Source organism: Stegodyphus dumicola, chromosome 1, assembly GCF_044657685.1.
Source record: "Stegodyphus dumicola isolate Sdum_Otavi_A_Nest chromosome 1, ASM4465768v1".
Lineage (NCBI taxonomy): Eukaryota > Metazoa > Arthropoda > Arachnida > Araneae > Eresidae > Stegodyphus > Stegodyphus dumicola.
Window position 1 is genome coordinate 9,820,043 of NC_140768.1, and position 16,327 is coordinate 9,836,369.

The window sequence follows — 16,327 nt, forward strand, 5'->3', positions numbered from 1 at the left end:
TTTGTGTTAACTGCAATTAGTGATAGTTCCCACTAATTAATAAAGTGATAGTGATAGTGAATAATATAATTAAGTGATAGTTCCAGTTATAATCATGCAAGGTGTCTATGTCAAGCCCCACACCGTTGTCATTTTCTGAGCTATCTGTGAATAAACACTACAAAGAAAGCCTTAACTTCTGTGATGTAATTGATTTCAATGTACACTGCTCGACATTGAAAATGCAACACCAAGAAGGAGTGGTCAGAAATTTATGCAAATTTTAGAGTAGATGCATGTCACCGAGTTATGCGAATGATGTGAAATGTGCAGCTCTCCGAAGCACATGAAGTAAGATATAAGGGAAGGAATGTGCAGAATGGGCAATATTCGTGTCGTTATTTCTGCCAGATGAATTATCGAAGAAAGCTGGTTCTTGTCCCGGTGGATACGTGTAATTGGAGAGAATGCCAGGCCGGCGTCAACGAAAGCACTTCCAGCCAGATGGATGATTTTACGAGGGGTATGGTGAACGGACTGAGAAGGGCGGGTTGGTCCTTACATCAAATCGCAGCTGATACCCACATGGATGCGAGCACGGTGCATCGGCTATGATGAACATGGTTAGAACAAGAAAATGTGGGAAGAAGGAAAGGTGCAGGTGCAGCCAGAGTGATGTCAGCACACGTGGATCGACGTATCCGCCGACAAGCTGTGGCGGTCCCGCATGTCACTTGTACCATGATTCTGCAGCATGTGCAAGATACCCTGGATGTTCCTGTATCAACCAGAAACAGTTCCCGTCGATTGGTTGAATGTGGCCTGCACTCATGGCATCCATTAAGAAGACTGCCATTGACCCCACAGCATAGACCCAACGTTTAGAATGGTGCCAGACTGGAGCGATGTGGATGACAGAATGGCGAAATGTCGTGTTCTCAGATGAGTCACGCTTCTGTTTATCCAGTGACAGGTGCCGCATACATGTGTAGCGTCGACGTGGAGACAGATCTAATCTGGCATTAACTGTGGAACGCCCCACCGCACGACAACGTAGCATAATGGTTTGGGGCACTATTGCCTATGATTCCAGGTCACCTCTAGTTCATATTCAGGGCACTATGATGGCCCATAATTCTTGATGGATACTTGGATAATGTACTGTGGCTGGTGGCAATCCCCTACCTCCAGGGGCTACCTAATGCAATTTTTCAGCAAGATAACGCCCGACCACACAGTGCTCGCATCTGCCAACATGCTCTGCACGGTATACGGATGCTTTCCTGGCCACCGTACTCTCCTGACCTGTCACCAATCGAACATGTGTGGGATGTGATTGGACGCCATTTGCAGACTCTGCCGCTGCCTCGTTCAGAAGATGAACTGTGGGCAAATAGTTGAAAGGGAATGGAGAGCCATCCCTCAGGACACCATCTGCACTCTTATTGACTCTATGCCTAGACGTGTTTCTTCGTGCATCGCTGTCCGCGGTGGTCCTACATCCTACTGAGCCGACGCCATTCTCGCTCTGTATTCTGACTATCATTTTGAAATAAAGATCACTTATTGCTGCTTGCTGTCTCTGTCTTTCTTCCAAATTTCATCACTTTCTGACCACTCCTTCTTGGTGTTGCATTTTCAATGTTGAGCAGTGTATGTTTTTTTTGGCAGTCACTGAAGAATGTTTAACCATATCAGAAGGTCAAACATTAGTAATTTTCTGAGTCAAATGACTTAGTACTGAAATTTGATGGTTGTTTGACATTTCTTTCAAGAAATTATCAGAAAAGTCCTAATAAGCTCTAGATCTTTAAGTATTGTTTGACATTAAGTATTCTTATTTCAAATAACTACTGAATTCTAAAGATGTACTAATTTTAAAAAGTCCTGCGTCATTCTTCTGACAGAAATATCTTCTAGAAGAATCTTCTAGAATTTTCTATAATCTTTCTGGAAGAATATGTAAACAAAAATAATTTTTCCTCATACCCCCCCCCCAAAAAAAAAGCAGGAATTGTGAACATTTACAAATAGATCAAACTCAACTTTAAACTTACCTCAAAAAACAATATTTATTTAACTAGTGATAATACTAAAAAATTAAAGAAATAAAATTTTTCAACTAACTAAGATTTATTCAATATGTAATTAACTTCTGTGCTAAAATTACCCATTCCTTCTTCTCTCTAATATTTTTTTTAATGACATAGCTGCCAATCTTATATAAAGGAAACCAGGAGATTCTTGAGGGGGAAAAAATAAGTTTTCCGCGAGGTTTTCATGCTGTGTGGAAACACCATTTTAAAAGTACTCCAAATTCAATGTATAGTATACGATTACAGCTACCAAACTACATATTTATACAGTTATCAAACTCTTTTGATGTAAAATAAATTAGTATTTAATTAGATATTCTAAATTTTATGAGCTCTGATTAATTTTATTTGGTAATTTTTATACACCTTTATATTTAAAAAATCCTGAACAGGAAAGAAAAGCTTTTATTTATCAAAGTACTTTTAATTGTGATGAAAATGAAATTAATAATTAATGCACATGCTATTGTGTATTGTACATTTACTGATATTAATTTATTAATCTTTCATTGAATCTTCATAAACACATCAAATACAATTCAACAAGAAAAACTACGCTTAAGGGAAATGATGGGGGAATAGAATTTGCATAGTTTAAGTTTCATTAATTCGCATAGTTTAAGTTTCATTAATTCAGCAAATTTAATTTATTAGATGAAAACATCAAATACAAGGCTTAAAATTAAAAAACGGAAGATTCTGTGGTCTACCAGGACATATAATGAAAGAAAATGAGTCTCCCGGTAAAATTTGGGAGTTAACAGCTATGAAATGATAAAAAAAATCCCAATTTTTTTTTTTCTTTCCACATGTTTGCTCAGAAGGTTAGTATATGGATAACAGTAATATCTTCATATTTTAAATATACTACTTTACTTTGACCTACCTACATCCTGCAATTATAATCAACAAATGAACTACTTGGCTTAATGCTGAAGTGCAGAATTATTAAAAATTTTGTTTAAAAAAATTTAAACAATAATGAATATGCGAAAAATTCAGAGTTGTATACTCATTATTTTCTTGAAAAAAGAATTATTACTTTTAAAACATTACAACTTTTGGGCATTCTAAATAAGAATATGCCCTTAAAACAATGATTAATATTAATTAATGCTTTAATATTAATTAAAGTAAATAATAATGCTATATCATGTATTTATAAAAAATTTTCATTCGCTAAAAAAGTACTTTTTCATTAAAGCCATATTACTTGGCTTTATTTATTTATTTTTGCATATTTCCTCAGTGACAAGTGGGCCCAAACTCGTTTGACTTTTTTCCTGATGATAACTCTCTTCATAACTATTTCTCATGTAACCATTTTTTTTAATCTGATCATAGTTGCTTTTTTTTTAGTTGCTATGGATTCTACTGTTGAAATCTGGAATATTTAACAGTAAAGCAATCTTGCCATTTCGTAGATCTTGATACTATGTACCATACAAGTATCTTGAGAGGCCTATGCGTAGTGAAAAATGGTGCAAGAAACACCAAAGAGGCATTGCTTCCAACAGTCAGACTCATATTTAATTGAATTCCTATGTAGTCACATGCATTCCAAAAAAGATATGTTCTCTGATATGCTAAAAGCTATTTTTTTATTTTAGTTCTGCATGCTTTAGTTAGTCAATTAAAAAAAAAAGGTTTTAGAACAATCACCAAAAGAAATTTGGTAAAATGAGGAGATAAAAAAACTAGAGGAACACCTAGTATGGGGGCAAAGAAATGGAAAAAGAAAAATGTAAAAAATGTAAACAAAGAAAAAACATATTTTTAATATAAAAAATCTTCTCAAGCAATACAGTAACATCTAAACTAGCCTTGTTACTAGTACAGTTCATATGACATGTAAAACTCACTTGACGTGTAAAACAAATTTTATAATGCTGTTTCAGGAGGAATATGTCTCTAAGTAATTATATTAGAATTAGAAGCTACGATAATTTCTTTATTAAATGTCTAAATGGAGCATTCCATGCAGGGGACCTCCAGTATTTAATGGCTAGTTGTTTACTGGATAATTGCTGATTCTCTTGGCCCAAATATATTTAAAAAAATGAAGAAAGAAAACCAGTTACAAATTATTTTTCTAAATAAAATGTTCCGAAACTCAAAACTAATTAGTTTAATGTAATGCAGTTTCTGAAATACAGAAAAAATTTTGTAAAGGGTTTAAAAAAATTAAAATCAACAATAAAGTCGATCTTCATACTCACCAATTTCCCTTGGATTTGGGAAATCAAATGGCTGACTTGGATTGAAACTGCTAAATAATGTGTCACTAAAATCCATAATAAAATCTTCTTCCATGGCACTTTGGAGGCTTGAATATGTATCTTTGGGCCAAGAGGGCCATCGAGTATCCAAATCCATGGCCATCTAGAAATGACATATAACCATCACATATTATAATCCAGTAATATGTTTCAAACATGTTTAAATGCAACATTCAAGAGAATTCAAAAAACAAACTAGCAGGATTCATGAGAATAATTTTCCCAGAAATTTTTCACTTTCCATTATATGTAATCCAGATAGTTTGTCTTGCATACTATTATGGCTGGTTTCTTTGATCTTTTTCGATGCTCTACAATAGGGTTTCTTAAACTTTTTTCAGTCGCGACCACTTTTCATCACTGAGATTCTTTCACAACCCCAGGAACCCATAATATTTACAAAAATTTTGTGGGACCCCATAAGCATTGTGCAAATCCGACATACACGTGTGTGAAACTGTCAATGTTTTCACTTATACTGTAATATATACTATTGCAGTTTTAAGTCATTAACTTTAATTTCTAATTTTAAGACATAGAACAATGTGAAAATTTTAAATAAGTAACAGACGAAATGACAGCATCACGTGCAAAACAAGTAAAATGAACATTTCTATTATAAAAAGAATGCATTGAAACATTTTCTTTTTTTCTTTGTCTGTATTATCTTTATCTATTTTCAGATACATTGTGTAAAAATATTGGGAATTGTAAAATTATTATAATAAGAAATATCAAAACTGCTAAATTTTTGGTGACACTCTGCTGCAGGTCCCGCGACCCACAGTTTAAGAAACTCTGTTATAGAGCATAAATTTAAATAATCAAGATTTTGGAAAACCAAAGTCGCGACCCAAAGTTTAAGAAACGCTGCTCGAGAAGAAACATTAACTAGGACTTTTTTATGCAATTAAAGAAGAAAGGGAGTTTTACTAAAGAAGTAAAATACATGATCGTTATAAAATAAATATAGTATCAGTGAATTCTTCAATAAGGACAGGAAAAATAAAGTATCTACTTATATATGAGCCAGTACTGATTTAATGTAAACAAAATTAAAAAAGAGACAGTAAAATTTTCTGACAGACTTTGAATTTGGAATAATTCCTTTGTTTATAATTTCTGTACTCGACAAGGAGCAAACAGCACTGCTTTTAATATTTTTATTTTAGTTCTGTTTATATTTTTAATATTTTTCAGTGATGTTGCCATGAATGCTCATTATTTTCTTCTGTGTCACCAAGAAAGTGTTGATTTTATACATTATTTCCCAGCCCATAAGACATACTTTTTTTATTCCAAAACGTGCCCTAAAAATCAGGGTGTGTCTCACGAGACGAGGGTGTAACTTTTCCCTAAGACGAAAGCTGATTAGCTGGGAAAAGTACTATTAAATATTTTTTCCCACATCATGCACTGAGAATTGTTGCCTTTATAATAAATGTCAATAATAACACAATATTTTACATACAGTTTTAATATTTCCTTGACAGTACTTCCTAAAACAATTCCAGAATAAATAGCATACATGTCTTTATAAAATGCAGTGTAATGTAGTTTAGTTTCATCTCACATGTAAGACCATGGACCATGACAACTGTTTCAGATGCATCATTTTTATAAAATGGACAAAATTATAAAAAGTTCAGTTTTAGTAACGCGCATATTAAATGCAAATTAATGAGAATAAATAACACTACTTCTTGTGCAAAACCACCCTGCATCAATAACAAGTTGTATTATAAACAACAACAATAAATAGCATGAGCAGTACGCAAGCAATTTTGCTTTCAAAGCTTATCTAACTTTTCCCATTTTTCTGCACTGTCACTCACTTTAGCCCAATTAACATTTGAAAATAGTAATATTCTTTCTTTATTATTACCTTTTAAAATGCAAGCAACATTTCATCAGAGCTGCCATAATATCTACACAACTGCTCGTTTACATTGTGCTAGGCGTTTCAAAATAAAAGGGCTTTCCTGACTGGCCAATTTCTACTAGTTCAAAATAAAAATAATAACGCTTTTATACAGGGAAGATAAATGTTGCATAAAAAGTTAAAAGTAGAGTACCCTCATGGGATCTAAAGAGAGAAGGTTGACATACAGTATATTGCATTTAAACTTAAGTCATGAATTATACAGGGTGCAGCAGGGAAACTACCTTATTTTTAAAATGAATAACATAAATAGTATAAGCGATATCAGTTTAATTTTTTCCTAAGTTATAAAGAGACACTTAAAGCTTTTTTATTACGGTTTAAAAATAATATCATTAAGGTGGCCTCCGTTCTGGTCAATGCATTGAGATAGTTGAGTTTCGAAGTTTCTTTCCACTTTTACCATCATATCAACAAGTATGTTGTCGATAGCAGCTTGAATATTGTTTTTCAGTTGAGCCAGGGTCTTTGCACGTTAAGAGATTTCAGACAGCCCCACAAAAAGAAATCGGATGGCTAAATCAGATGAGCGCACTGGCCACTGACAATCACCTCGTGAGGAGATAAGGCGTCCAGGGAAATGTTCTCCAAAAAACCATGGTCCAATGATGCCTATTCTGGACGATGCACACCAAACGGTCACACGCTCTGTATGGAGGGACTGCTGATAAAATTCTTGAGGATTCGAGCCACTTCCTTATCGCATGTTTTGCTTAATGTATGATGCAACCGGAAAGATGAAAATGAGCCTCATCGCTAAAGAACACAACGGCATTATGAGGAGTACTGTCAGGAACGGCTTTGCATGCATTTTTTCGTGAAAAAAAATCGTGTGGATTAAGTTTTTGCACCACTGCCAATTTATATGGATGAAAATGCAGTACGTTGAAAGTACGACTCCACGGAGAACGCGCGCTCCTCTCTCGTACACTGCATGATCGGTACTAAATCTACATGACATAAAACTTTAGATACCGCTCTTTTCAGTGAGTGCCACCCCACCTTTCTCGGAATAAATGTCGCTAGATGGCACGTGTTTCAAATAAGGAAGTTTCCCTGCCGCACCCCGCTGAATAATGAAGCTGAAAGGTGTTTGCCCCACCTTCGACTCAGTAGATGATTAAAGAATGCAGGAAGCAGAAAACAGTGAAGACAGACAAAAGTAAACTTTATGTTCATGTGCTCTTAAATGGCTAAAGCTTGAGGAACATGTTCAGAACTAGATAATAAATCACAGGAAGAATGAGATTGTTTCAACAAAACTGATTTTAAATGAAGGGAAAAAAAAAAAAAAAAAAAAAAAAAAAGGTGATAGGAATGTCTATTACCAATTTTTCTGGGACAACGTTATGATGCGAGACAGTCAATAAGAGAAATTGTTTGTGCATGCATATTAGGACTACAATAGCACAAAAACTATTGCTTGAATAAAAAAAAAAAAAAAATACAAAATTCCACAAATACATATAAACTTGAGAAAAAAATAATTTTTTTCAGACATGACAAACAGGAAACATGGATGAGGTACCCTTGACATTTGACATACCATCAAATAGAACAGTGGATGATAAAGGTGCTAAGATAGTAATGATAAAACTTCTGATAACAAGAAATGCAGTATACCAAAACTATATTTCTCATATACTATGTGACTTGTGAGTTGTGCTGATGGTTTAAAACTCCCTCCTTTGTTAATGTTTAAATAAAAAATGCTCCTTAAACGTTCCCACCTAGGACAAAATAATGCAAACACCTGTGAAAAAGTATGATGTATTTCACACCTGCAGTACAGCCGCGCGTGCCACCTGCAACAGAAATCTGCCACCTAGTGAGCGTGAAGAGGAAGGTATCAGTCTCTCAACAGCAGTCACCTGCGTTGTATGCTTCAATCAAACTGCCTGTGAGAAGTTGAAATGTCAGACCTGTTAGAGTTCCAAAGAGGAATGATAGCTGGAGCGTGTTTAAGTGAAGCATCGGTTACAGAAACAGCAAACCTTGTGGGGTGTGCACAGAGTACGGTATCAGCCGTTATGACAGCGTACACAAAAGAGGGTAAGACGACGTCTGCAAAGCACAAGAGTGGCCGAAAGTCAAAGCTGGCTGATAGGTATAGACAGGTCTTGAACCGCATAGTAGCCCGAAAGCACAAGTAATCATTATCCGAGATAACATCCGAAATGAACAGTCATCTCCAGGACCCCGTTTCAACAAAAACTGTCAAAAGAGAATTTCATGCTGCGAACATTTATGGCAGAGTGGCAATTCGTAAACCCTTGGTGACAGCAATAATGCTTTCAAGCAATGCCAATGGTGCAGAGATCACAAAGGCTGGTCCCCACAGCAGTGGCAACAGGTAATATGGTCAGATGAATCGTCATTCACCTTATTTCAGACAACCGAACCATTTATGTCTGAAGAACGCCCAAAGAAGCGTTTCAGGCTGACTGCCTCTTGCTGACTGTGAAGCATGAAGGTGGCACCATTATAGTATGGGGTGCCATAGTTTGGCGAAGTTTTGGGCCACTTGTCATTTTGCATAGGAGGATCACATCCAATCACAATCTAAACATTTTAAGGGATAATGTCTATCTTTTGTAGAGACTGTATTCCCTGGGAAGCAACCACTTTTTCAAGATGACAACACCCCTATCCACACTGTTAGATGTATTCAAGAATGGTTCGAAGAGCATGACGATGCAATTGAACGTTTCGCTTGGCCCCTTCAGTCTCTGGACTTGAATATTATTGAACATTTATGAGCATATTTTGGAGTTTCAAAATTCAAAATTTACAAAAAAAAAAAAAAAAAAAGGCTTTATTTATTTGTTTACTTTATTAAACATTTCTTTCAATGTAAGTTGTTTAAGATGCTTCCACAAAAAATTCAAAAAGTTCCTTTTCCTGTTTGCTTATGTCATATACAGATGACTTTTCAATGTCATACTCCTCGCATAATTTTGAGACGGACATGCCTTTATCCATTTTTTGCAGCAATTCCACTTCTTGTTTGAGGGACATCGAAACATGCTTTCTCTTTGTAGATCCTTTGGCAGCTCCAGAATTGGAAACTCTTTTTGACATAATCGAAAGTTCAAGCTTAATTTTTATAAAATTGTTCTAACAGTCTGCAAAAAATAATAAGTCGGATCCAATTAGATTAAGGAACAGTGCAATTTGCAACATTAACTGAAATGCCTTAGATAATTTTAGCCTAACTTATACCATCCATTATACATTAAACGCGCATGCATAAAAGCATTATGCGTGTATGCATGCGCATAAAGTTTGTAGCTCTGAGTCCGGATTATAGATCATTCCGGATTATGGACGTCCAGATTACAGACATTGTACTGTATATTCTTTTTATATTTAATTATATATTCATTCCGAAGGATGGAAAGTGTATGAAGCTGTGGTGACAGAAGTTGTGATACAGGCGTCCAGGTGGACATCTGAAGAGAATGTCTTTATTAGTGTAAAGGCCCATATAAAAAAAGTCAGCAAAAATCTTCATTACTGAATTGAAGATGCATCTTGCTGTGATTCCTGGAGGATTGACTTATATTACAGTCTCTGAACAATTCAGTCAATAAATCATTCAAGGGATTTATACATGAAAAGTATATAAAGTAGACTGAGGTGCCAGCTCATGACCTCACACTGATGGGAAGGATGAAACGGTTGTCAATTTCTAGTGTTTGTGAGTGAGTGAAAGAGTCCTGGCAGAAAGTTAAAAGTGAGACTAACATAAAGTCTTTTAAAAATTATAGATTTAGAAATCCACTAGAGGGAAGTGAAGATGACATTGTGTCTAAGAAAAGAGACAAATCTAGGGACAGTGACAACCTAAGTGAAAATAGCAGCATATATAATTTTAGCAGCAGTGATGACAAACTTATGGGATTCTACAATGAGACTGATCTTTTTCTGTCTGATCCAAGTATTTTTCATAAATTCAAAACTGATAAATTACAGCGCGTCTTAAGTGTCGATACATCTTATAGACCAGGAAATACCGTAAATGAAGCAGTGTAATATAATAATATAAGAAAATTTTACTGAATTACATAAAGCACTATTCTGTTAAACAGCATTTTGCCATTTCTCTGACAGTTAGAAAAGTCATTAGGTTTATTCTTAAAGAAGTCAGCAAGGTGCTGTTTGAAAGTCTCCAATAAAGAAAACTCCACACCATTCAGGTAACTTTGAAGTGACCTGAAAAGATGAAAATCTAAGTGGGCAAGGTATGGTGTACAAGATGGCTGACATAAAACTCAATAAATCTTTGTCTGACATTCACTGAAATGTGGTGCCGAGTATTGTCTTGATGGAAGACATCATCTCGATGACTAGACAATTCTCAGAGCTTTGTTTGATTTTTATCATTTGACTTGGTAGCAATAATTCATAATATACAATTTCTTTGTAATTCTATCATACACAAAGCATTACATTTCTGGGATGCAGCCCCCCTTCTCGATGTTACCAAAGAAGGTTCATTCAGTTTACCCAATGATCCTTTTCTTGCAACATTATTGTATCCACCTCTCATTTCCAGTTATGAGTCATTTAAAAACAAAAAAGTGGCTCCTTTATTTAATCTGAGCAAAGAATCACATGCCAAAATTCAAGTAAACATATTTTCCGCTCTCTTAAAGCATGGGATACCAATACATAGTAACACCTTACATATACAGTCTCCTTCAAACGATTATGTACAAAAGGTCTTTATTTATACAGGATGGTAACTCAGATTGAGCATCATCTTCAAGGCTGAAATTTCCACACTTGCCGCCCAGTCAGTATGGTGGTCAGGGAAGCTGACTGCGATGCCGAAGGGCCTGGGTTCGAATCCCGGAGAAGGCATGGTTGTAACTGTCCGTTCCTTCATAGGAAAGGCAATGGTGGCCCACCTATTAGGTGCCTCCATATAAAGAGACAACCACATTCGGCCTTGTATAGATTAGTGGACTGGGTTACATTTGTAATTGCTCACAATCTGCCATTGGAAAAAAAAATTTTTTTTTTCCACACTTTCAAGCCTCCTTCAAAACTTGTCTTCAGAAACAGCACTTTGTTCAATACAGCCAAATTTTACAAGCCATCTAATTAGTAATTTTGTCTTTTATAAAAATAAAAGAGCATAATATGATGAAAACAAATTTACTGGTTTCCCATTCTGAGCATTGCACTGGAACAAAAATTGTGCCACAACACATACCAGAATTATGCAGCATATGCAAAAAAAGAGCAGATTTACACATCTGCTTCAATCAAGATCACTCCTTACCAGAACTTAAAAACCAGTAAGAAGAAAATGCACTTCAGTTTAAAAAACCACTCAGGATGACCAAATATATTTTTCGAGTAAATTTTTACGAATTAAAATATCATACTGAATACAAATGTATATTTTCAGATACCATAATGTCGGTTATATTTAGATTAATTTCTTTAACAAAATAAGTAACAAAAATTACATACATTTTCAGTTTCTGGACTAGGTTTCAGCCTGAATCGATCTCGGTAGAAAAGCCTCCATTTTTTGTATTCTGCTGTAATATTAGCCATCTTCCTTTTCCAATATGTTCCTTCAATGACAACAGCCTGTTGATATCAATATATGCAGTAAATATATAAGAAACACACAATAACTTGCAACTGAATGCACAATATACAAATAGATAAAACGTTATTTCATTAATTTTTTTAACTTCCATTTTGGTAACTTCAAATCACAAACCACCATTAATTTTTTTTAATATTAAAAAATACCTCACTTTTTTTTTAAATATCTACCACTGCTAAATGATAAATATAAATCTTTAGTGCTAAAATACAAAACAAATTCAATGACAAATAATAGCAATAATAATAAATTTATTCAGTTACAAAAGCCCAAAGTCTGTTTCAATATTTTATTTCTCAAAGATTTAGAAAGAAAGTGTCAAAATATATATAAAAAAGTAGATTTAGTTATATTCTGACACTTATAAATTTTTTAATTCTTAATATTTTGACACAATATTGAAAAAAAAATACTTTAAGAATTGCATTCTATATGCTAGTATAAAATTTCATTGATTAATTGAAAATTTGTCTGTGATGATTGATTGATTGGTGATTTTGATTAATTGCTGATTTGTCTGTGACCAACAGCTGTGAATACACAGGCCATGTAAGATTTTCTACATGCATGCTGCACGTGTATACTGTCACGAGCTATAGAATCATTGATATTTCTTTAAATAATGAGTTCAGATAAGCAGGAAGAAATGAACAATTTATTATGAAAATCAGGACAATAAGTATTATGCACAGCACTAAAACAGCTGGAAATTTCTTAAGGGGAATGTGGTACTAAACCTTCCATAGCACATGAAATGAATCCTTAAGTTCCTCAAACCACTTTCAGGGTGAACCCTATCTTGTAATTCAGCTAATCACTAAATATCACAGCTGATTCACAAATGAACTCTCTAGTACTCCACCGATATTTATACTCTGTAGCATGGACTCTGGAAACTTCTGGAAGAACCGGTCATAGGATTTCAAAAAGATGTTTTTGTGAATCTTCTAAAAGTTACCAAGATGTCAAGGAGTTATATATTGGCAACTCAGAGATGTCAACTTTCTGCATATCTTCAACCCATTTCTGAAATTTTTCTTTTATATCATTCGCTACTTCAGAATCCCAACTTAATTATGATTACCAACTTTCTTGAAGCAAAATTTGCACTGTCATTGGCTTTGTGAAATAAACTGGATGAAACACTCAGTCAGACAAGGACAGCAACAGGCACTTCACTAGCTCGATTATCACAAAAGAGGAAGTCTTCAGTTGTTCTAAAAGACACCCAAAACAGGTGAAATCTGTTATTCTTCATTCAATTTTGTTCTTTTGGTAAACTTCCACCAAGTTCAAAATTAGTATTTGCCATCATTTCCAAAGAACACTTTAAGAATCCCAACTTAATTTTGATTATCAACTTTCTTGAAGCAAAATTTGCAATGTCATCGACTTTGTGAAACAAATTGGATGAAACACTCGGTAAGACAAGGACATCAGATGTCTTGTCACTTTTCCATCAGGCACTTCAATAGCTTATCACAAAAGAGGTTATGAAATTACCTATTAAGGTTATGAAAAGTTATAAGGGTTAAGAAAAGCTCCTATTATTATTATTTTCCAGCTCCTATTAAGAATCCAGAGTGATGACAAAATTTATATAAAAGGAATTTCTTAACCAAAACTTCTTGAACACAAAAATTATTATATTGATTCTAAATGGTGTTGAATAACAGTACCCAATAAAAAAAAATTACAATTCAGGCTGAAGACAACTCTACAATATTGAAATACTTTGATGATCTTTTTGATTCTATCCTCTCACCATAAAAATTTCAAATGTTTTCTATCTTCCCCATACACACATATTTGTTTCTTTTATAAATGAGATCATGCCTGCTTTCTTTTCCCTACATTTCATTACTACTGAGGGAATAGTATCTACCAAATTTGGACCTTTTATCAAGCAATGTTTAAACTACTTCTAGTTTAAGAAGAAGCATCACAGATCTCACAGCTTGTAGTAGAATGGGCTTTAAACATGCCTCAGTGAAGAAGTTAATGACCTGGTCTATGACCAGAAGTTTTTATAACACCCCTTAGCAAGCACAGGGTTTGTGATAAACAGTAGTGCTAAAATCAGATTCATTGTGAATTATAAGAATATCAAATATAAGAATAGCAAATTCAGAGATACCTCATTTTAAACTTGCCTTGAGGGTTAGGATAATTATTGGTGTGGTGTCCACATCAGATTTTTTCTTTTAAATATTAACCAGCAGAAGCTGCGAAAAAGGTTTGCTTTTTATTATTCTGCTATGATACTGCTTTTCCCATGCAAAATCTTAAAAAAATCTAGAACTGAAGTGTGCTTGTATAAGAGTGATGAAGCAAAGACCATTGTAGGCATTTCAGCAAAATGATAAAAATAGGAAATCTGGGAGGATATTATCACAAGTCAAAGAAGAAAAAGATTATACTGTGTGTTCTTTTAGAAATAGGGAATAAGATTTCTACCATACACTGTTTTAATATTTAACATTAGTTTAATATTTAAAGCAAATTTAAAAGTAATGGTAAAATTTCAAAATAAGCCATATAATTCCTTTAAACATAAAATCATTATTAAATTCTTGTAATATATAAACTAATTCTTAATATGTATAATATAAATTTAGTAGAAAACTTGAATCTTATATTGGGAATAAACAGATATTTGAAATAGATCAAGCAAAAAATTCTTGATGCAGCTTTAATTTCAGCTACACGTACCTTCCCATTAGTACCAGGAATTGTCAGTAAAATTCTACATAAGGCCCAGTACCAAGGGGCCAAATTCTTATCCTTAAGCGAAACCACTGCACCTGTTTGTGCATTGAATTTTTGAAATAAACGTAAACTGGAAGAAACATGACAAATATTTGGAGGAACATCACAGAAATTTTGAAGATGAAGTGCATATTGGAATATGGGAGATTAACACCCTCAATAAGACTGACAATTTCAAAGAACTGGGCATCAGAGAAAAAAAAAATTTTTTTCTTGATCTTTTAAAAACACACATTTGCATAAAGCTTAGAAAATAAGTTTTTAAATACCGTGTGGATTTCGAGCCCAAAAGATATAGTTGAAGAAAACAGAAAGATGTTATAACTGATGACTTTCAGGGTGGTGAAGATGCTGATGTTTTTAATGAAGGACAAAGTTTGGTGATATTATCAAATGATTTTTGTAATCATATTTTGTGGCACTCCTGGTCGTTCCATAAAGTCTGAAAATTGTCTTGCTGTTCCTGTAAAGGCAACAGCAAGACAATTTTCAGGTTTCTGTTTACCTATAAATTGAAATTAGTGATGAATCCCATGATGTCTGAAGTATTTAAAGCTGTTTGAAAAGGATCATAGAAATACTGTGTAGAGACATTAGGTTAATTGGAAAAGCTAGAGAGATGAAAAATTAGCTACGCCTTCGCCGGGAATCAAACCATGGACCTCTCAATTATGCGCTGAGTGTGCAGACCACTACACCACAAAGGCACGCCAAGAAAGCGGGAGAAATACCTTATAGACTCCCTCTTTTAAAGGGCAACTGGGGTTTTAGGGGACCCAATCGCCAAATCCTCCGTTTGGAGAATCATCATCCAACACCCTTTTAATTCGGGCGTCACTGTAGAGTCGTTAGTTTTTTTTTTATTTTTTTTATTTTTAATCAAAAGATTGAAAAATTAGCATCTGCCTTTGCTGGAAATCGAACCACGGACCTCTGAAATATTGGCTCAGTGTGCTGACCACTACACCACGAAGGCTCGCTAAGAAGGCGGGAGAAATACCTTATGACTGTTTATAGTGTCCTATAGAAATGATAAGAATATTTTTGTTTCCAAAAATATTATTCAGAAGAATTTTGGTGAACTAAATTGAAACTATAAAATATGATTTTGTTTGAAACATATACTTGTGTAGTCACTGTTGATAGGTTGCAGTTGTGGACTGTATATGATTTCATAAAAGCCACATTAAAAAATATTCACCAAAATTTGGGTTGGGTTCACCAAATTTGAAACTCCCCAAACATGAATATTTTTATAGTTTAAAACACTTCTGTAACTGAAAGTATATTTATGTCTACAACGAACGATTATGAAAATAAAGGATGAAAAGCTGGTTAAGGACTTTTAAGCTGGGTAATAGGGTGGGTATATTATATATGCTTTTAGTACTGCCAATTGCAATAAAAAGGGGAGGTGCACAACTAGATGTTATAGCAGTCCTATAATGCAAAATTTCAACATTCTACAGCTAATCCTTTTGGGTTATGTGATATACATATGTGTGTATGCACAGATGTCCCGAAAAAATCCATTTTATAATCTGTTTGGGAATAAGGAGTCCTTTATTCTATTCAAACATACAGACATCAAGAAAATATTTGTCAAAATGATTCAAGAACAGCAAAAATGGAT

The 16,327-nt window shown here is 34.2% G+C and overlaps 1 protein-coding gene across 2 annotated transcripts in view; it reads right to left on the bottom strand.

Moving 5' to 3' along the window:
• The window catches only part of Mondo (MLX interacting protein mondo), a 102,400-nt gene that overhangs the window by 67,528 nt on the left and 18,545 nt on the right, over positions 1–16,327 (bottom strand). For both annotated transcript variants that reach the window (XM_085812642.1, XM_085812639.1), the window contains exons 4-5: positions 11,781–11,903; positions 4,295–4,457 (exon numbers count right to left, since the gene is read on the bottom strand). In XM_085812642.1, coding sequence (XP_085668768.1) covers positions 4,295–4,457; positions 11,781–11,903 — 286 coding nt within the window. The remainder of the gene's footprint in view (positions 1–4,294; positions 4,458–11,780; positions 11,904–16,327) is intronic.